The sequence below is a fragment of the Rhyacophila brunnea genome, unplaced genomic scaffold (genome assembly GCF_057557595.1).
Source record: "Rhyacophila brunnea isolate RB1 unplaced genomic scaffold, BYU_Rbru_1.0 scaffold_14, whole genome shotgun sequence".
NCBI lineage: Eukaryota > Metazoa > Arthropoda > Insecta > Trichoptera > Rhyacophilidae > Rhyacophila > Rhyacophila brunnea.
Window position 1 is genome coordinate 23,812,911 of NW_028232796.1, and position 22,574 is coordinate 23,835,484.

A 22,574-nucleotide genomic window follows, 5' to 3' on the forward strand; every position below is an offset into this window, starting at 1 on the left:
GGGTGAAATTTAATCTTCGAATGACCAAATTTTGGGGAATCTTATTCCCTTAGTATCTTGAGCGTCTTCGGGATTTTTTGTACGCCTACTTACCATATGCTGTGGTTCTCCGATTTTGAAGATCCTATGTGATTGCGTCTCTCCTACATATCCTACGAAAAATCCTGATGTAAGTACCATATCGAGTGATTTTACGAAAATCTTCGAGTAGGTAGTGCTTATATCGGTAGGTACATAGGATGCACGCCACTGCATGCACGGTTAACAATTATTAGTAACCAAGATATTCTACTGAGTTAGTTTACCATAGACAAAAATATAATCATAAAAACATCGCTCAAAAAAAGAGACTAATGGATAGCAATAGGGTTAAAGTCTAACAAAGATCCATTTGTGATTTTTTTCCGTTCAATTTCAAATATTTTAACATTTTGTTAATTCCGAAATAATCCATTGTTTTATATTTTATAATTGACTTACAAAATGGACGTCGCATATTGTAAAGACTAAAAAGACCCACTGAAACGAGCATTTTCAAATAAATCTGGGTCCGCTAAATTGACATACATTCGAGATACACCCTCCTGTACAAATCCTTTAAATTGAATATTTTTTACAGAATAGGTCAACGACATCAGAAAATATATAAGAATCACCCTTATTTTCAATTTAGTTCGAGTTCATTGTTCAACCACTTTCATAATAATTGTCATGTATGTTAAATATTCATAAATATCACTCTTTCTGAAACAGATATTTTTTTATGAGAATGGCGTCTATATGGCGCATATGCTAAAAATTCCAATAAAGTCTTCAAAACTCGTGCAAATTACGTTACCTTAAAATAATATATTTTTATCTCTGCGTTGGTGATCTGCAAAACGTTTCTCCTATTTTCAGTGGTCTCCATGTGTAAAAAAGTTGAGAAACACTGGTATAGAGTAATATCATATTCTGTTAACACGGCTGAAGGTGTATACACCTAAATGTTTCCGCATACACAACATAAATTGCATTTTTATGACGTAGTTGACAAATTAATTCTAACTATATTGCAATAAAATTGTTTAGTGCTATTGCTCGTGTCTTTGGCATATTCTACTGACATGTCCATTTCAATAATTAAATTTGGAATTGGAAGCAACTCGCAAATATCCAATCGGAAATCTTCATTTATTGCAAACATTGAAGGTAATGGTCTCAATAAACCACACCCGCCCCGCACCGCCTCGGTCTTAATCGGGCGTATCGCAGGACACTCTTTAAAAGCATCATTTTGTATGAATAGGAATGTCTCAGGACCAGGGTCTAGGACGATTTGGCACCGCGAACTGGCCTCCGCCGATTGGCCTCCGGTAATTGGCCGCCGGTACAATCGGACTTCGGCCCAATTTGACGCCGACCCAATTCGACGCCGACCCAATTGGCCTCCGGGAGGATTGGACGCCACACAGTTGAATTAAATGCGCAAAGGAATAGACGTACGTTACGATTTGTTGGAGTAAGTAAGCAAGTCAGTTTAATATGCTTCTATCTTCTCAGTAGTTGTACCTTATACATATCGCACTTGACACATTTTTAATATAGATTGAGAATAATTATTATGCCTTATGATGTTTATTAAAAGAAAATAAGTCTTCCCTCGCTAAAACTTAAAGATGTACATAATCACTTAATTTATTGTCTATACACGGGTACTTATTTATATTTACAACAAATATTAAAAATAATGTTAGATGTTAGAATGAAAATTACATTATATTTCAGCGTTTTATCGACTTAATATTATAATAAAGCTTAAACATGTATATTATTATGCATACATGCGTATTTTAATATAGTATGAAATTAAAAACAAAATATTAAGTAAGTTATCTGCTAAGTATAAATGTTTCAGTAGTTTGATTGATAAACTACTTAGGTACTGGGAAGGTACTGGGACGAAATCCCGAATGCTGAAATCCCGAATGGCCGAAATCCCGAAAGCCTAAATCCCGAAAGCCGAAATCCCGAAAGCCGAAATCCCAAATACCGAAATCCCGAACGCTGAAATCCCGAATGGCCGGAATCCCGAAAAATAAAAATAATACAAACATCAATAATTGCGCAATCGTGAATTGCGCAATTTTTACAAGAGACACAAAATCCATTCGTTCTATAAAATGGTCTCTCCTGAAAAAAATTGCGCAATCGGAAAACCCATTTTCCGCAAAAATGGGATTTGTCTCTCTTACAAAAATTGCGCGCACGATTGCGCAATTATTGATATGTGTATTTTACATTTTCTTGCAAAAATTGCGCAATTATTGATGTTTGTATTTTTTTATTTTTCGGGATTTCGGCCATTCGGGATTTCATCATTCGGGATTTCGGCCTTCGGGATTTCGTCCAGCACCCAGTACCTAAGTAGTTTATCAATCAAACTACTGAAACATTTATACTTAGCAGATAACTTACTTAATATTTTGTTTTTAATTTCATACTATCTTAAAATACGCATTTATGTATAATAATATACATGTTTAAGCTTTATTATAATATTAAGTCGATAAAACGCTAAAATATAATGTAATTTTCATTCTAACATCTAACATTATTTTTAATATTTGTTGTAAATATAAATAAATACTCGTGTATAGACAATTAACTAATTGATTATGCACATCTTTAAGTTTTAGCGAGGGAAGACTTATTTTCTTTTAATAAACATCATATTAAGGCATAATAATTATTTTCAATCTATATTAAAAATGTATCAAGCGCGAAATGTATAAGGTACAACTACTGAGAAGATAGAAGCATATTAAACTGACTTGCTTACTTACTCCAACAAATCGTAACGTACGTCTATTCCTTTGCGCATTTAATTCAACTATGCGGCGTCCAATCCTCCCGGAGGCCAATTGGGTCGGCGTCGAATTGGGTCGGCGTCCAATTGGGCCGGCGTCCGATTGTACCGGCGGCCAATTACCGGAGGCCAATCGGCGGAGGCCAGTTCGCGGTGTCAAATCGTCCCATTCCCTCAGGACCAGTTACCCAAATCTTTGACTGAATTTACAGACCTTGAGTTAAAAGTTAAAATTAAACATTGCAATAATTAGTAACAAGGTTTCCGCATTGCATTAGAAGATAATAAATAACTATCACTACCATCGTAATTCGCAAGTAAGTGCCATGGCCTGAATATAGTCCGCCTTGAATTCGATAATCAATTTATTTCATTAATCTTATCTTTGTTTCAGTGGTGCAGTTCGAAATATTGGCCTCATATGCAAAAATCATGCAAGAGCATCCCTCAGAGTCTCTAAAAAATTGAGGTTGTTACCTGCTCTATCAGTGTTGTATTGATGTCACCTGTTAACTCGGAAAATTCTTGAACGAAACAATTTTTGTTCGCTAATGACATTTGGTAGTATTATATTTTTTAAATAAATTTTACAGTGTCAGTGGAAGATAAATGCGTAAATACAATTCCAAACTATTTTTAAATTCAGTTAAACCATAAAAAACAACATTGATGGCAGTGGCGAACACTCCATACTAGGCGATTAAGAAAAATATTTTTTAATTGCATATTGCTTACCTATACTTATCTATACAAATAATTCAATTTTTCAACGACATCTGTCATATACTTATGCAGTAATGTATTATAAAAAAATATGCCACAGCGCGCGCCATAATATGTTCTCAACTATTGAATTATACGATTATTTTGAAGGATTTCCGGACATATTTTGTATAATCATCAGGTCACGTGACATCAGATCCGTCTAGTGAGATACATCTAATTCGGTAAACACCTTTGCGCTGTTTATTAAAATAGTTTATTATTTAGTTATTAAATTATCTGATATTGTACCGAAGTCATTCGGCAGTGTTTTAAATATAGAATTTTAAATAAGAAAAGATCTTTCTACATTCATTGGCATTATTAACTCAAAACCTTGAAATTTTTATCGATATGTTTGTTTCCATAATCATAATCCAAAGATTGATTCCAATCAATTCACCAGCTATTTTCAAACGGTTTCGATTCTTGGTTCGCCTTGGTTTCGCCACGACGATGAGCAATATGTTAATATATCAATCATTCAATGTGACAATAAATAACTAACTTGATAAATGCTTCTCTCGTGATCAATTTTATGGCGCAATGGAATGAATGGATAATCCAAAAACTTACTGACAGGTGATAATAATTTCATAAAAAGATTTTTTATCCCATAGGCTGAAAGATTATCTTTAGGCAAAAGGTTATCGAAATAAACAAACGCACACACCAGCATCTATATAAAGTATTTACAATCTAGAAAACAAACACATTTATTTTTTTGTGTTTCGTTAACTAAGTAGTAATTTAATAAAATATATCTATAATTTAAAAATGCTTGCGATATGGAATAGTAGAAATAGAGATACAAACACACATATATTATATCACACTGATTTTGTTATTGTATATTATAACCTATAATTTTTATTCTTTGTATCTATCGTGTCAAGTCGTAAACTTTTTGTACTATGTAATGTTTTCTCAATATTTTAATTATTTGTAAGGTATTAAATAAAACAATATAATATAACCTTATCATGATATGCGCTTATTAAAAAAATATTTAAGAATATAATATAATTATACAGTTGACAATAATACTAAAATACATTTATTGAAAATTTTAGATTAGTTTTTTTCTTATTATTGCGGAGGTAGAAGCACGTCCATTGGTATCATAGAATAAAGCTTGTTGACCACCCCTTTAGTTGCGACTTTGATGGCTTCTACTGCTGGCGGACTGACCTCCCTCATCACGTCTTCCCAGTTTTCGTTGAGGAACCTATTCATCGTATCTCCTGGAAACGAGAAAAAATATCAATTCATATGATTAAAACCATACCGACAACATTTATTTAATGTTACACTTCCTAAGATAATCATAATAAGTGAAGCATAATAATATAGTAAAATGTGTCTTGATTTATCTATAACGCACAAGAGACAACATGAAAATGTGTAAGAGTAAACGCAAATTCTTAATTTTAAATATAAACTGATACGTAAACAAAGGAATCGTTTATTTAAATCGGGTAGTGAGAGGAAAGAAATGATAGGATAATCTCATGATCACAGAATAGGATAATAAATATAATTTCGATAGGCTATATATTCAATACACAACATAGAGTGTCCTACGAAATTGAAACACGCATTATGCACGTGCAATAGGGTTACATGTAAGCAGGGGCGGCTCTACCTTAAGGGTTCGTAGGGACCATCCCCACATCGTTTTCATGTCAAAAATACACGTCCGATATTTTTATCATTGTCATAATATACCTACATAATTATATGTTTAAATCAACTATTTAATTTATTTTATCCAACCAAACCCGTCCCAATTTTATAGAGATATTTATTATTAGGTATACAAATAAATAAAACGATGATTGTAAATTGTGTAATAACATAATGATGATTGCGCGGTATTAAAGTAATTAATTAAATTAAATACCTACGCCCTATTTCACCGTGACACTTATATACAAATTAAGAAATCTATGACGTCTATTTTACGCAGACTGGGGTAACTTAGCCGCGGTACCTGCAAATCTCGTTCTACAAAGTATGTTAATGCATTAGCGTTAGTATACGCATACTGGGGAGTGAATAAAATAACCCCTAGGTGAGTAAAAACGCTCGCTGTATGTCGTTGTTTAAAACTGGTAATGGTTAGTCTATAATAATTATTATTTCCTCATTTATAAAATCATATTATTATGAGTAGGTAGGTATAATGGCTAAGCCCCACCACATAGAAAGTGGAAGAGCCGCCACTGCATGTAAGTTGTACGTATGCAGTTCATCGTGGGACACTTGTTCGTGCGCCGCAGTACATGAAACATGAGTTCATATAACATTTTATCAAACGACGAGTTCTTAGTTGAACATTTCACCGTGGAATACATGTGTACGTATCTTACAAAATGCGGCGATAGTTTGCAAATAGTATTGTTCCAATTAGATTAACCATAACCTAACCTAGTAAAGACATCTCATAAAATTCGCCATAAGTTGTAGCATACGTACAAATATACTCCAAGGTGAAATGTTCAACGAAGAACTCGTCATTTGATTAAATGTTAAACGAACTCATGTTTCACGTAAACGAATAAGTGGCTTGCGGTGAACTGTTTGCGTACAAATTTCCGGATACGGTGCAATAGTGTGTGTAATACACCAATACTAAATGAGCGTCAATAAACCGAGAGCAGTTGTCAGTATTCGACATATGGCGTATTCTTGACACGTATTTAAGTATATCCCGGATTCTTTCTTATTCGAGATCGGTTATCTTCTACTCCTTACCCGTTAGATATTTCAGTTGGTTCCCATTATTTCTGAGTTCCCTGCTCATGATAATTATATCGAGAGATGCCTACTGCACTGCAGTAATAAAATATCAAGTATTTATGATATAACATAGTTTGTGACACTTTGGCGGAATGTTATAAGGGGTCGCATAGGAAACACAATTTTGAAAATGATTTATCTCTGAAAATGTTAATTTCTTTAAGAATATAGATACTCGATTCAGAGAACTGTTTTCAAAGCAATTAGATATTTTATAAGAAAATAATATTTTACATTTCAAAACAATTATTACAAAATAATTAAATTTGTAATACCTACATCATTAAATTTTAATTATTATAATTATGTATAAAAGTCAAGGATATTAAGTATTTTTTCTCAACTTACCATCCGTTACGGTAAATAATTTGATGTTATAATTATTGAATAAAATCTAATATCTTTTCGTAATAATAATGTAATGTTTCCGCGAGATGGCGCAATATTGAACATAACAGGCAACTTACTAATAACTGTAATATTTATTCAATATTATATTTTATATTATATTATTATCAAAACACGGCTTATAACACAGTAATAATTATTATCATCACAAAAAGAGTTGGCGGGTAGAGCAATAGATGTCGGTATATCAAGAATTTATTTATAATATATAATTTACATTTGCTAAAAAAAAAAATCTGAAACGCGTACCAGTAATTAGCGTCTAGTCTGGTAACCTAATCATTTTATTTTTAGTGTGTATTCTGGGGAACAATGTTTTTAAAAATAGGATTAAAAATAATAAAATATTCGTACACACTAGTCTATACTAGGCATTTAATTAGTTAAAATAAACATATTTCTTACCGAGAGCTTTATCGCCACCAAAGAGATTTTTCAAATTAAATGTAGTTTTTCCGAGTTTACACTTGAGATCGTCGATCACTATTTTTAAATGATTCACTTCCTGGGAATCTTTTATAATGTCATAATCATATTTGTACGTGCAGTTTGATCGAGCTGAAAATAAATTAAATCATATTAATAAAACATAATTATTTCGTAAAAAAATGATCTATAATAAGCAATGACATTATTAATGGACGACGCACTCAGTACAGTAGCTAGCAAGTAAATTCGCCCATAGTGATATTCGCACGTGTATAGGTAGACGTCACGCAATATACATTATGCGATATCACGCATCGGGAATTTATAGCAATATCACCTTTATTGTAACGGCGTTAGAAAAGTGTTTCTAGTATCAATGTTCGTTTGATCGAACCTGTTCGAACCGAACCATTCGGCAGACCCGGCAAAAAGTTTCGGGAATTTATAGCAATATCACCTTTATTATAATGGCGTTAAAACAGATTATGCCATTCGGCAGACCCGACAAAAAAAGTGAGTCATTTTTTTATCCAGATGCTTCGTCCATATTAATGTCATTGATAATAAGATACAGTGTACCTACTATAAATCCTCCAGTATAAGTTATCCGCTGAGTGAAGGCGCTACATCCTAACATTTGACATATCATTCAATATTTTTTTATACTTAGATGAGCTTAGTTCTAAATTTGAGCACCGGACGATTTATGATGGTATTTTATTTATAGTATTTTGCCGTAAATATAGGTATTGAGTCTTTCTCCCCTTACGTACCTCGTACTTATATTTTTATTAAATATATTCGGCAAGAGTATACAACATTACTTAATATCAATATATAGCATCTATACCTATAAACAACTAAAATGCTATTACCATTCCAGTGATGTAATTAAAAACCATATTATTATGGTTAATATCATATTAAATAATCATAAGCTTTTACTTAATTGAATCTGTGAAAGATAACATAATATACATTATTTAAGTAAGTACCTAGCTATTATATTTTATTTTAAATAAATCAATCTTCGCATTGATGCATATAGTTTGAATAGCATTGCATATATTATTTATATGCCACAACTTCATACAACATGCAAACTGGGCCAAGTGAATATTTATAATAAACAAATATTAGCTTACACTTGTCACTTTTTCAGTTATTCAGTAGGTACGTCAGAAATAAAACGTTTGTTGTCACACATTAGATTTTTTCAGAAGAGAGCAAAATATAACATAATGCAACCGTGTTGTAGGTACTCAATGGTAAAAATGTATTTATTTTTATATTTTATTCTATTTATTATCGATTTTTTTTAAATATTATATACCTATTATGGTTTGGGTTTCGCAGAGTTTAATTTATTTTTAAAAACTAACCAACACCATCTGTAAATTGTACCTACCTAGTCTTAGTTCAATGAAAACAAATACGTATGGCTGACAAAGTTTATTGTGGACTATGTCGGATCTTAACAGCCTACCTCCACCCTTCGCCACTGGTATTACTGGTATATTGTGTATATTTAATTAAGAATGTTGCATTCTTAAAAAATTTACATTTTATTCAGTCATGAATTAAAAATGACTTAAAACTAATACTATCGACTGAGAGTGCTAATTACTCAATTTAAAAGTACAATTTTGTACACAGCCGTGTCTATGGTAAGACTCGAGGTACTAATATAATATCATATATACATATTAGCAGGGTACCGATTACTTTATACCGTGCCATCACACAATATGAATTAGTGAACTGCATTCTCAAATAATATGGCAACCAGTTTCACAACCTGCCCAGGGACAAGTTTACGTCCAAGGCTTTCGAGATATTCACTGTCTATTGAGTACACTCTCGATCTCTGTCAGAGTCTACTAACACATAATATATTATAATATATGCCAGGGACGCACCGATGGTAACGACCCTCAGATATGTGAAAATTTTTAATGCAAAATACTAGATATAATATAAATATAAAACACACTTCTAAAAACCTACCAATTAGAAAAAAAGCAAAATTTTTACCGAATGGGATTGTAATTCACATCATTCACTTTTTATGTGAGTATTATTATCTTTTTAACTATCGATCCATTTTTTATTCAAGGGCTAATAACAACTATGATATTGGAACTTCTAGATGATAATTCTTCTCAATTAAAGGCGCCGATCTATGTTCTTTAATCCCTATCAGAATAGCCCGAGATTGTGAAAAGGTTATTCGGATAATCAACTTTAGTGAGTTATAGTCAACCGTTCCGAACGTGGGCTTATTATCCGAAACAGTTGTCAACGTAAATGCCTTAAAGTAGAATAATTAACAAAAATAACTTAATACGTATTAATTAATATTTTTTTTATTCAACGAATAATTCACAAGATTTAAGAATGTATCATTCTAATTATTGAACATACATAATTTTGAAAACACTTCTGAGAAAATATTATTTTATAACCAATAGAAAAAATCTTTTTTTAATAAAGTAAGACACGCCGCAGGAATCGAACCTGCATCTCTCGGGTTTCGCGCCCATGCACATATACCACTATGCTATAGGCGCCATACTTAATTACGACAAATTTTAACTAATGGATCTTAATACTCTGTAGCATGGGCGCGTGGGCGCCAAACCCGAGTGATGCAGGTTCGATTCCTGCTTGGTGACTTAATATATATTTTCTCATAAGTGTTTACAAAATTAAGTATGTTCAAAAATAACTGTGTTTCAAAACCATTATAATGGAGTTCTACCACACAAACGCAAGTTCAATAAAAAAGAAAGTGATATTACTTAATTATAAATATATGGAGTTTTTATTGATAGTCTTTTACTGGAGGGGATACAAATCATATTCTTTTGTACAAATTTTTGAAATTGACTGCAATAAATGTTTGAAAATCATAATATTGTCGGTATATAACGGTAATTCGTTAAATGGCATATTTTCTGAAATTAAGTTATAAATGTCTTCATTAATTTATTAGGAAAACCTCATTATCTTATATTAAATTTCTGTCATTAAATCTTTTTTATATTATTACTTAACCTTTGGCTGCGAGCCGCCGTAAAACCGTGTCTTCTCCTCTGAGTGAGAAGCCGTTATTCAGGCACCCCATTTATATTATTATTCTGTCTTCCGCGATGCTAGAACAGATTAAAATTATCAGGTCCTCAACTTTCCTAAGACTCAGCATCGCTCAGATTTGAGGCATTGCATGCTATGTCAAATGATCTCATGAACATGACACTCATTGCAAAGCTTCGAATTGCTTTCACTCATGAAATCATCAAAAATATCGTATCCATAGAACTATCTTCTTGGCCTCGATATTAGCTTGAGCTCGTGTCCGATCAATAAAAATGAGACATTTTGTTCAAGTTCATGTAACTTGGCTTCATATTCTTCAGATATAGTTCATAAACTGTCTACAATGTTGCTGAAGCTTTGACTGCGATCCACCTTTTCTCCTCTGAGTGAAAAACCATTTTCAAATTCCTCTCTTCAATTCTCTTTAAAAAAAAAACTTTACAATTTTACCAAGCTCACCCGTTTTCCCCAATACCAGGACATATTTGATATTCCTCAACGAGCTGGTCTCTCTTCCTTCTGTTTCTTAAGAGTGTATTTCATTTAGATATTTACAAGGTTGAGTCCTAGCTATCCTTCAACCGTTAGGCCGATTACATAGTTCTGCTGCAGGCACTACAGCCAGCGGATCCACCATCACAATTTGTTAGATATTAGTTTCTTTTCAACGTGTGCATTTAATTTTCTCTTTTTCTTCAACATTTGACCACATCTTACACTCCGCATAATTCTCGGAGCTGTATGATTTCTGATTTTTTTTCACGCAATATATATTTTTATTTTGAATGTGTCTGCTCTGGTTCCGGTGTCATATTATGTCATAATAATTGGTCTGACACGTATCTTAGTTTTTCCAAACAATGTGTCGTAAACGTTATGAGATGGCTGTATCTTTATTAACATTCAATTTAATCTCACTTTTGAGATCGTAGTAACTGAGGGGATTTGCCATCAGATATCTTAACTGCATATCCTAATCTATTAATGTGTGTCGAATTATAAAATGTGCAACGTATTGACTCCCTGTAATTCTTGATTCTATCCCAGACGGGCTTTAATGCAGGGTTTGGAGCCACTTTATTACTGACTACTGCACTTCACTATTAGTCCTAAACCGGTTAAAATTACTAGGATTATTGTACGCTTACGTGGGCCGTCTGATACTTGATTCGTTTTTGCTTTGCATAATCGAAACATACATACGCTTAGAAAAAACTGTAGTCGGGTTAAGCGATTTGACATTTGTAATATTAAATATTTGCAGACGCTTTAAGATAGTATCGCAGTAGACATTGAATGCACTTCATTAGTGTAGTCATTTAAATCAGTCCTTAAACTATGGATAACTAGAGGTATCCATATGTTTGTATTTTATTATTAACACGTTTTAGTGTGATGAATATGGAACCATAGAAAAAGCCTCATTCGCCTTTATGTTGGTGCATTTAAAAATGGCAAATGGGACTTGTTTTGACATTTCATCATTCTAATTTGTAACCATTATAAATCCAAAACAACTTTTATTTAGACGATTTATGAGCTATTTTATCGAAAAAAATATATATATTTCAGTGACGAAGGGTGGAGTTAGGCTGTTAAGATCTAACATAAATAGTGTACCCTAAACTTTGTCAGCCATACATATCTGTTTTCATTGAACTAAGACTACAATGTGTAGATAATGTTTGTTAGTTTTTCTAATTCATGCCATAGTAGATAATAGTAACAAAAACCGTTTATCCATAAAATAGGTAAAATTATGCTATTAAACCATTCATCATTTTATATATAAAATAATATTTTTATCGATAATGGTTTAGTTAGGCAGAGTTTAATGAATTTAAAAAAACTATCCAACACCACATGTAATATTTTATTCTTACTTCGACGAAAATAAATAAGTATGACTGAAAAAGTTTGCACCACTTTTTTAACATACTTAGACTATTGTGGTTAGGTTTGTGCAGGGTTTAATTGAATTTTAAAAACTAACCAGCGCCATCTGCAAATTGTATTCGTAGTTCAATGAAAACAAATAAATTTGACTGACAAAGTTTAGTGTGCACTATTTATGTCGAATCTCAACAGCATATCTCCATCACTCGTCACTGATATGTGTATATACATTGTTTTTAAAACTACAGTAGGTCACAGGTCCAGTAACAGTAGTGTAGTTATATAAATCATTTAATTTCAGATGATCGCAAACACCCAGGTTTTGAAAAAATCACGTCATACATTTATTGTGAACTCATCAGAAATGCCTGAAGTACTACACTACAAGGGCCAGATAAACCGGCAATTTAGTTCTAATGCTCGTGTTATACTGTCAAAAAACGATAATTTCAAACTTTTAGAATATATATCAGATCACGATGCCAATGCATTCTTTTAATACTTTTAGCCATCTTTAAGCAAAATTGAATTCATTTTCAGTTAATTCTGTTTTGTATGGAAAGTTATTTCAGAAAATCCGTAAAAAGTAAAAGACTATTATTGGTTGCTAAGGGGGTGGTCCTAGCAACTAAATTATTAACATATACGTGCGTTACTATGGAAATCAAAATGACATGTCAAAATGACATTTCAGTATTCTATATTTATTTGTTTGCTTTTTATTTACTTCGTATCAAGTACAAGTTTGAGCATGTTGAGCATGATAATTAAACAGAAAATTTAAAAACGTTGTATATAAAAAGTTTTTATTATCTTGTAATTATTTTATGGTGATGTTATCGATGTTCAACAACCGATAATTGATTAGATTAAATTTAAAATCTATCAAAAATTTTACCTTGTTATATCATTTTAGTTTACTATTCATCCATATTTATGGTGTACCATTATTTACATTTCAAATATAGTATTACATTAGTCCTGGCTAAACGTTTTAAGAGATCGTAATCAACTGAATTAGCTAGAATATTTATATAGTTGTCATATATTTTTTACGTGCTATCATTATGCAGTATAATATTATAAAAAACGAAACCATATTACACCGTCAAACTCGTCAATACCCTGTAAAAAGTAACAGCTTACAACATAATATTGTTTTAAAATTTTATGATCGACGCCACTGATTTACTAATTTTAATATGATACGCAACACTTAAGTGCTATGTAGTGAAATAAATAATCACCCATTTGAACTTTTTTTAAATCAGAGTCGGGCACAATTTATAGACTTAATCGGATATGATGAAATCAATGAATATTATCATATGTTTAACGAATGTATTAATTGACTTAAATACCTCAGGTCGAGGCTGCCCCAAAAATACCAAATCGAGAACTAATTGTTAATTTGGACTTGCCTACTTTCGGAATTACCTTATCAAATAATAATGGCGATTATTCAATACTCTCATTTCGTGGATTAGTCGGTACTGAAGATTGTGATAATTTAACTGACAGGTATCTTTCTTCAATGTTCCAAATGAATGAACCTTTTTAATTTCCTCTCTGACATTGACCAAATACGATTGGATCGTTTCTACTTTATGTTGTCCACGAGAGAAAATCCTTATCCAGTATCATATTAAAAATGTAGTCACCCTTCCTCTTTGTTTTTACAGTTACCGAGATATATACACAAAGTGGGAAGATCACAATTATTAATAGACGCAGTTTAGTCATTTTTGTAACAATTTGCTTGCAATATCTAAATCGGTTCATCATCGGACGCAGGCATTGGCCTCCAAGTGGTTTTCTTCAGTCCGGTTTATCCTCCACTATCTTTTTTCAATCCGGGATTCCATTCACGCAAACCTGGACCACGACGTACAACGACACGAATCTGTGCCTCATAACACTCCTCAGTCCAATAGGTTTTACACCAAAACCTTTCCAGGCTGATTGGTCCAGGTTTATTGAACCATTGAACATGACCAGGCCATTTTAGTCAAGAAAGTAGCCGAGAAAGATATTTTGGAGTATGTTGGATTCCTCAAATTACTCGTAGACTTTTAAATTGGTTTCAGTTTTTGATAGACAGAATTCTTACATTTAAAAAAATGGAAATCTTTAAATTAATAATTATTTTTCTCAGATTAATGCTATGGTACTTTTGGCAGCCTGTACATTTAACGAGCAATAAGCTGTATTACAGAGGAGTTACACTCTATCTACAGGTTTCGAACCCGGACCGAACCCGAACCCGAACCCGAACCCTCCCTTTTCCGTACGCGCCTACTATAGATAGATGTATGTTTGGCGATTTTCTCCGAATATGAAACTGAACCGGATTCCTTTTTGCAGTTTGTTTAATGTATTTAAAGTAGACCCCAATTGTGCTTAAGAAGCAAAGTATTCAAACAATGTGTATCCACTTTTAACATGTTAGTATATGAAATATGTACACTTAGTATAAGATACCACCAGTAGAACGCAGGATAAGAAATCACCTAGAAGAGGCATTTATCAAACAGTAGATTGATTGATCAAGGTATGGTGATAATGGCGATGGTTATGCTAAATAAAATAATAAAATTAAACTAATTCTTACAGATTTTAAAAACATAATTTAAGTTATTACACTTAGGTACTTGTAACGGATTAAAATCGATGAAATAACAATATAATCACCTGTTTTGATAGTAAAGTCACCGTCTCCTCTTATTGGCAGGATCAAAATTTGTCCGTTGACTTTATAACGTCCTTTCAAATGCAAACTTGTTGCAAATTTCACGGCAACTTTTTGTTTCCCCGGGTCCACTCTGAAATCAAATAAAAAATATGTTCACAGATGTATGTATGCCTCAAGCTCGTTTACACGTTCAACGATTCCGTGCGCGTAAGGCCGGCCATAGAAAATGAGCGTGCAGATACGGTGTACTTTACACTAATTATACAAGTCCCGGTTGATTATCTTAAATAATTTAATGGATAACATAATATATATTGCCATCTCTTAGAATCATAGTGAAATACTTAACTGAAATACAAAGTGATAATAATATGATTACATAATATACAATAAAAAAATATAATATTTTTAGGGTTTTATTTTTTCATATAAATTCGCGGCACACCGGGAACCGCTTGCTAATACCCCATCATTTAAGGGGGGACATGCTCAGCGTAGGTCAAAATGGAGCTTTTATTCTATTTTCAAAGCATGATCCTGGACATTCCTTAAACGTTGTAGATAATCTATTTATATAATTTTAAAGCCTTATTATCCTTTATATTTATCTTAAACATTTTGCATAAAGTATTTTTATTACATAAAATAGTATTCTTTTAAACCTCTCGCTCTAATGTTTTAGAATATAGTCATATTTCAGTACATAACTGTGCAGTGGTGTTAAGATTTTTTACATTCATTAATTTTTAAACGCATTTATAAAACCATCAGTATAATTTATGTCGACATTATTATAGTGAAATATTTACGATAAAAAATTATATTGATAATCTCTGTGATCCCAAATTTGACAAGAATTAGGCATTTTATTATTCAAAAAATGGGCAAGATTAACACATTTAAAGATCATTCTAAAGATACTGATTATAAACTATGTCTTTGGCCATTCAAATGTGATAAACATCCTACGAATAATGATTGCTTTATAATAATTATTGACCTAAGAATAAGGTAGTTTTTTTTTGAAATACGCCATTTCTTTTGGCATTTCCCAGTGGTTAAACTACAACATACGGCCGTAGCCATACATTGACAAACTAAAACTGAAGTAGGTAGTAAGATCATGATAACGCGCCTTTTTTAACATGTACCTACTGTTAAAAAAAAGATATTTTTTTTTCGGTTAGGTTAGAAAACAACTCAGACAATATAATAATAATAGATAAAAATGACGCCTGGCGAGGCATAACCCGTGTCCACTGGATTCGCGCTTGCGTACTTTGCCAAAATAAATGAATTACTTTATCGAATACAGATGCGCCTTTCCGAGGCCTTGAGCCTTCGTATTCTGCAAGACTATTCCCAGGCCTCCATTTCCTACCGCAGCAATATCCACCCTCCCCAATAAGAGAGGATCAAGAGGCTCCACCCCAAGCTCTGGAATTCCTCCGCTGAACTTTGGCAGGACGCTTCGACCAGCTTCCAGAACGCAGTCGTTTAATTTGGCACCATTAATTTTGCATATTTGGAAGTAGGATGCTGTAATGAAATAATGCATCTTAAATAAGGTGAATACACAATGTGACTCATTCTTCAGCTTTGTGCAGACAGTACCTCAAGAAAAAGATAAAATTAGGTACCAATATAATATTCGAGTAGTTTTTTTTTATATACCTATCAGTTTTCTTAGCAAGGTTATTTTACTATCAACGGCCAGACAATTAGTTCGGTTATTAGTAGGTTAGTGTTCAGAATCACTGATTTACAAAACAGTTTCAGTAGCTTCAGCTGAACGCAGTTTCAAAAATTAATATTAATTATTACCAATCAAACAAACCCGTTTATCAGGTGTATGATTGTATAATACAAAGTCACAAAAAATGTTGAAACATTTTCGAATTGAAAATCTCATAAAGTGAATTTGTAAATTAATGACGCCTGTACAGGTAAAAGGGTTTACTTCCACTATTGATCTGTATTAATTAATAAATATGTATCTGAAAAGATTTTTTTTTTAATCAAAGATAAACTTACAATTGTAAAAAAAATGTGAATTTGTCACATATTTGGTACATAGGTTACGGTTATTATTACATTATTTGTATGGTTTTATTTATTATTAAAATTTAGTTTATTAAGTTTTCTATGTTTTGACATAGAGATTTTTGACTAATTCATAGTTTTATTATTTTTTATATTTATTTAAAAAAAACATCGATTTTTATAAAAATATAAATGTGTATAACATGAAATCCTTTTTATTTGTAATTGTAATTGTAAGTTTATCTTTGACTTGTGACTTCTGACAAAAACTCCCACGGAAGTGGGAATAGTGATTACATTTTTTTCAACAGTCATAGACTACAAAAAGTTAAATAAGATGGCTACTAATAAATCATATAGCTGGATAGATTCATCAGTGAGAAGAAACTGAAACTAATCTTATACGTTACCTAAAAAAATATATTTCCCATTATCAAATAATAAAATTTGCATACATAATAATCTAACGATTATGTTAGATACACATGGTGCTACCTTCACAGTTTCTTGTAAATTATAAAAATAAATAATATAAAATTACTAAGTAATTAATGATCATTATGTTTAACCGTTGCAATGGATAAAATTCAAGGCGTCTTTTATTGTAATGGAATATTTTTATGCAACACGTGACCTTTGTTTTACGCGAAACTCATTAGGTAAGTAAACAATTATTTCGTTTATTTTAACGTATACGCAATTTATCGCCCACAGTGGCCGCGCGGCATAAGCGTTGGGCTATCACGATGTGGGTCTCAGGTTTGAATCCTGGGTCTGGCAAGTACACATATTATTGTTTTTCAGTTTGTGTGTGAGTCAGGGTATGGACCTAATAGGTTGAGCAAGTGGCTGACATCCATTTCTCGTAAAAAACAAAATCTGTTAATACAAACCTCTACTCTGTGGAGGCCCATATGATCATATTAGGAATCATACATGGTCAAAAAAAAAAATATATGACTGTTTTATTTGACGTATTCCTGATTATTCAAAATAATATGTATTATTTTATAATGGTACACATCATTGCCCCCACAATGGGGGGGGGCTGACAGGTCTCTAGCCTGGGGGCCCGGGCTTAAAGGAGGCCCGGCCTGGCGGATCGAGTGAGATAAACACACATCACAAAATTGCAATAATAGTAAAAAATATCGACGGCGGCGCTATTTTACTTAAGGGGGGACATGCTCGTCGAAGGTCAAATTTGAGTTTTTATTGTATTTTCAAACCATGATCCTGGACACTCCTTAAACGTTGTAGATAATCTATTTATATAATTTTGAAGCCTTATTATCCTTTATAGTTATTTTAAACATTTGATGACTGCATAAAGTATTTTTGTTACATAAAATAGTATTCTTTTAAACCTCTCGCTCTAATGTTTTAGAATATAGTCATATTTCGGTACATAACTGTGCAGTGGTGTTAAGATTTTTTACATTTATTAATTTTTAGACGCATTTATAAAACCATTAGTATAATTTATTACGAGATAATTTTTGTAAAATATTCACGATAAAAAATTATATTGATAATCTCTGTGATCCCAAATTTGACAAGAATTAGGCATTTTATTATTCAAAAAATCGGCAAGATTAACACATTTGAAGATGATTCTAAAGATACTTATTATAAGCTATGTCTTTGACCATTCAAGTGTGATAAACATCTTATGAATAATGATTGCTTTACAATAATTATTGACCTAAGAATAAGGTAGTGTTTTTTTGAAATACGCCATTTCTTTTGTCATTCCCCAGTGGTTAAGCTACAACATACGGCCGTAGCCATAAATTGACAAACTATAATTAAAGTAGGAAGTAAAATTATGTTAACGTGCATGTTTGAACATGTACCTAACCGAATTTTTTTTTTATTTTTTTTTAAACGGTACATGTTCAAATACGCGCGTCAATATCATTTTACTCCCTACTTCAATTATAGTTTGTCAATTTATGGCTACGGCCGTATGTTGTAGCTTAACCACTGGGGAATGACAAAAGAAATGGCGTATTTCAAAAAAACACTACCTTATTCTTAGGTCAATAATTATTATAAAGCAATTATTATTCATAAGATCTTTATCACACTTGAATGGTAAAAGACATAGCTTATAATAAGTATATTTAGAATTATCTTCCAATGTGTTAATCTTGCCGATTTTTTGAATAATAAAATGCCTAATTCTTGTCAAATTTGGGATCACAGAGATTATCAATATAATTTTTTATCGTGAATATTTTACAAAAATTATCTCGTAATAAATTATACTAATGGTTTTATAAATGCGTTTAAAAATTAATAAATGTAAAAAATCTTAACACCACTGCACAGTTATGTACCGAAATATGACTATATTCTAAAACATTAGAGCGAGAGGTTTAAAAGAATACTATTTTATGTAACAAAAATACTTTGTGCAGTCATCTAATGTTTAAAATAACTATAAAGGATAATAAGGCTTCAAAATTATATAAATAAATTATCTACAACGTTTAAGGAGTGTCCAGGATCATGGTTTGAAAATACAATAAAAACTCAATTTTGACCTACGACGAGCACGTGGGCCGTTTTAAAATCATGTGGTTGTACGATGCAATTTTTGATTATTGTTTGTCAATATTCGATAAGTCCATAATTCAGGTGGGTGTATTGAAAATACAAAAAATCGATAAAAAAATACCCTAAATTTGACCTCGAACACTATTTGGAATACACCACTGTAGATCGTCACACTGCCTTTAACTTTAGCAATAGGTAAGGGGGCCGCCAAATATTCTAGCCTGGGGGCCCGCTTCAGGATGTGGGGTCCATGGTACACATATAATAACATTCCTTATTCCTTAAACGTTGTAGATAATCTGTTTATATAATTCTGAAGCCTTATTATCCTTTATATTTAATTTAAACATTTGATTACTGTATAAAGTATTTTTATTACATAAAATAGTATTCGTTTAAACATCTCGATCTAAGTTTTAGAATATAGTCATATTTCAGTACGTCCATGTGAAGTGGTGTTAAGATTTTTTAGATTTATTAATTTTTAAACGCATTTACAAAACCATTAATAAAATTAATGTTAACATTATCTAGTGACATATTTACGATAAAAAAATATATTTTATAATATTTATGATCCTTTTTGACAAAAATTGGGCATTTTATTATTCAAAAAATGGGCACAATTAACACATTTGTAGATAATTCTAAGGATACTGATTATAAGCTATGTTTTTGACCATTAGAATGTGATAAGCATCTTACGAATAATGATTGCTTTATAATAATTATTGACATAAGAATAAGGTAGTATTGTTTTGAAATACGCCATTTCTATTGGCATTTTTTTTCTTAAATGTATACCTCAATCGTTCGGTATATAGCAGTGAAGTTATTTGACAATACTGAGTGTAGTAATTATGAATAAAGGCTTGTTTACACGGGCTTAGTGTTAATCATTAGTAGGCTTAGGATTCTTAGGTATTTAAATATTTTTTTGAGCGGGCCCCACAACAAAATATCAAAAATATCTATGTGTTTCAGACAATTTTGAGACATTTAAGCCCTATTTTTAAATATTTCTGGATAATTACATATTTTCACATAAACACTTTTGCAAAACAAAATTTCAATGTTCTTGGACCAATTGGAATAAAAATAAGTACAAAATAAATAGTTATGTAGTGTTTAAATAAAAATACTGGACTTCAAACGCTGCAGAAAATATTAGAGCTGGTTTGGAAAATCCATCAGATGCCTCAGTTGTTTCAATTATTTCTACTTCAGAAATAGTTTCATTTACATACGCAATATTTAATAACATCTGTAGAAGTGGAAAGAACTTTTTCCATGTATAAAAATTTGCTAAGATCAAATCGTCAAAGATTCATTTTCAAAAATTTGAAGCATTATTTTATTATTTATTGTAATACAGCGTTTTCTGTTTGTGAGTAAATAATAAATTAAACTGTTGAAATATATATGATTTATTGTAATACTTAAATTTTAAAGCACCAATTTTTGTTTTTTTAGCACCTAATTATGAAATTTTAATAACATATTTTCCAATTATAACTACATATTATTTTAGGTACCTATTATTCATTTGTTATCACCTAAAATAGTAAGCCTAATCATTCGTAATCACCAACAGACCGAATTAGTAATAACGCCGGCCACCACGTGTCGTGCGAGTAGTGAGTACTAATGATTAGTACCAAGCCCATATAAACAAGCCCTAATACTTTTTTTTTTAATATAATATATTGGCATACAGTATCACGGAACATAAATACGGCGTATGTGTATTACCACCCTCTGCATGTCTTATCGCATCAGTTAATTTTCTCATGAAGAAAATAAACAAATGGCCATTCCCTATTTTCAGTATACTACTTACAAACGACATAAATTAGAACAAAATAATATTTACATGATCTACGATTAACTGATTAAGTAACTGTCTAAATAGTTAGTATTGACTTGTTGTCTCTTAGAAATCTGGATCGACAGCAGTTTGTTCTCCCAGGATACAGAACTTACATACCATTGGTAAATGGCAAATGTGAGGGTAATAACAATAACACTGATAACACTGATTCAACCAAATCGCTTCGGATATTAATATATTCCAATTACATCAGCTGAGTTCAGTTGGGCGTTATTATATATATACTTTTTTAAATATGATCTACATAGCTCATTCGGTATAGTTCCATCTTCTAAACACTTATTTTCTTTATTTTTATATTATGTTGTGTACGCGTTAAATTTGTAGTTTGCCATTCATTGTTCACCATATTTGTAATAAAATAAATAAATTTAAATTGAAATGAAATCAATCAATTTCATTGTCAACATTCAAGATGATTATTTAGGCCTGATATTTTTTTTCCAGTCAGCGCAAATACCTATCCCTAATTCGAGTTAAAATATTTAACTTGAAACAATAATATTCCTATTGCATTTGGTTCCGCGGTTATTACTTAAGTGAAGTATAACTTAATATTAATAATAAGTTAGTATAACTTAGTATAACTAAATAATAAATAAATAAAAACATGAAATAGATATATTAATATTTTATACATACGTAGATCAGCCGCCTCACTACCACAGAATAAAATTGACGCAAATAACAATATAACTCTCATTTTCACTGGTTTACTAAACTCAACAGTAGTTATTATTACTTGAAATTCTTTGGCACAAGATTTTCTCGTTATATCGAGATATCTGTCTGTAGATAGACGACCCGATTGCGTCAGGAACAAAATGATTAGTACGCACGGCCTACGTCCGGTCGACTCCTTATATATCGGAATTAAACCTATTGCTATAAAATGGCCGGATTAGACTGTAAGAACGAACTCAATTAAACCCAACTGCAACACTGCTGAGATCATTTACAACCAGTTGTAACCCTGAACAAAATTCGGTTTAACATAGTAGTTATTTGCGTAACTTATTATTTAACACAGTTTTAAAAATATGCAGCGTTAGATATTATTTTGTGTTTATATTTTGCCCCAGGGTGGAATAATGGGTTAGATATAAATTATTGCATATATTACATTTCTCCGTATCACAGTA

General features: G+C 31.6%; 1 protein-coding gene across 1 annotated transcript in view; it reads right to left on the reverse strand.

Moving 5' to 3' along the window:
- LOC147075762 (uncharacterized) overlaps window positions 1-22,251 on the reverse strand; it is a 46,639-nt gene extending 24,388 nt beyond the window's left edge. Inside the window, exons 1-5 of the mRNA XM_085942376.1 lie at window positions 22,075-22,251; window positions 16,238-16,475; window positions 14,936-15,066; window positions 7,226-7,378; window positions 4,707-4,854 (exon numbers count right to left, since the gene is read on the reverse strand). Of these exons, the coding sequence (XP_085798502.1) occupies window positions 4,707-4,854; window positions 7,226-7,378; window positions 14,936-15,066; window positions 16,238-16,475; window positions 22,075-22,135 (731 nt within the window). The 5' untranslated portion in view covers window positions 22,136-22,251. The remainder of the gene's footprint in view (window positions 1-4,706; window positions 4,855-7,225; window positions 7,379-14,935; window positions 15,067-16,237; window positions 16,476-22,074) is intronic.
- Window positions 22,252-22,574: the final 323 nt, after the last annotated feature.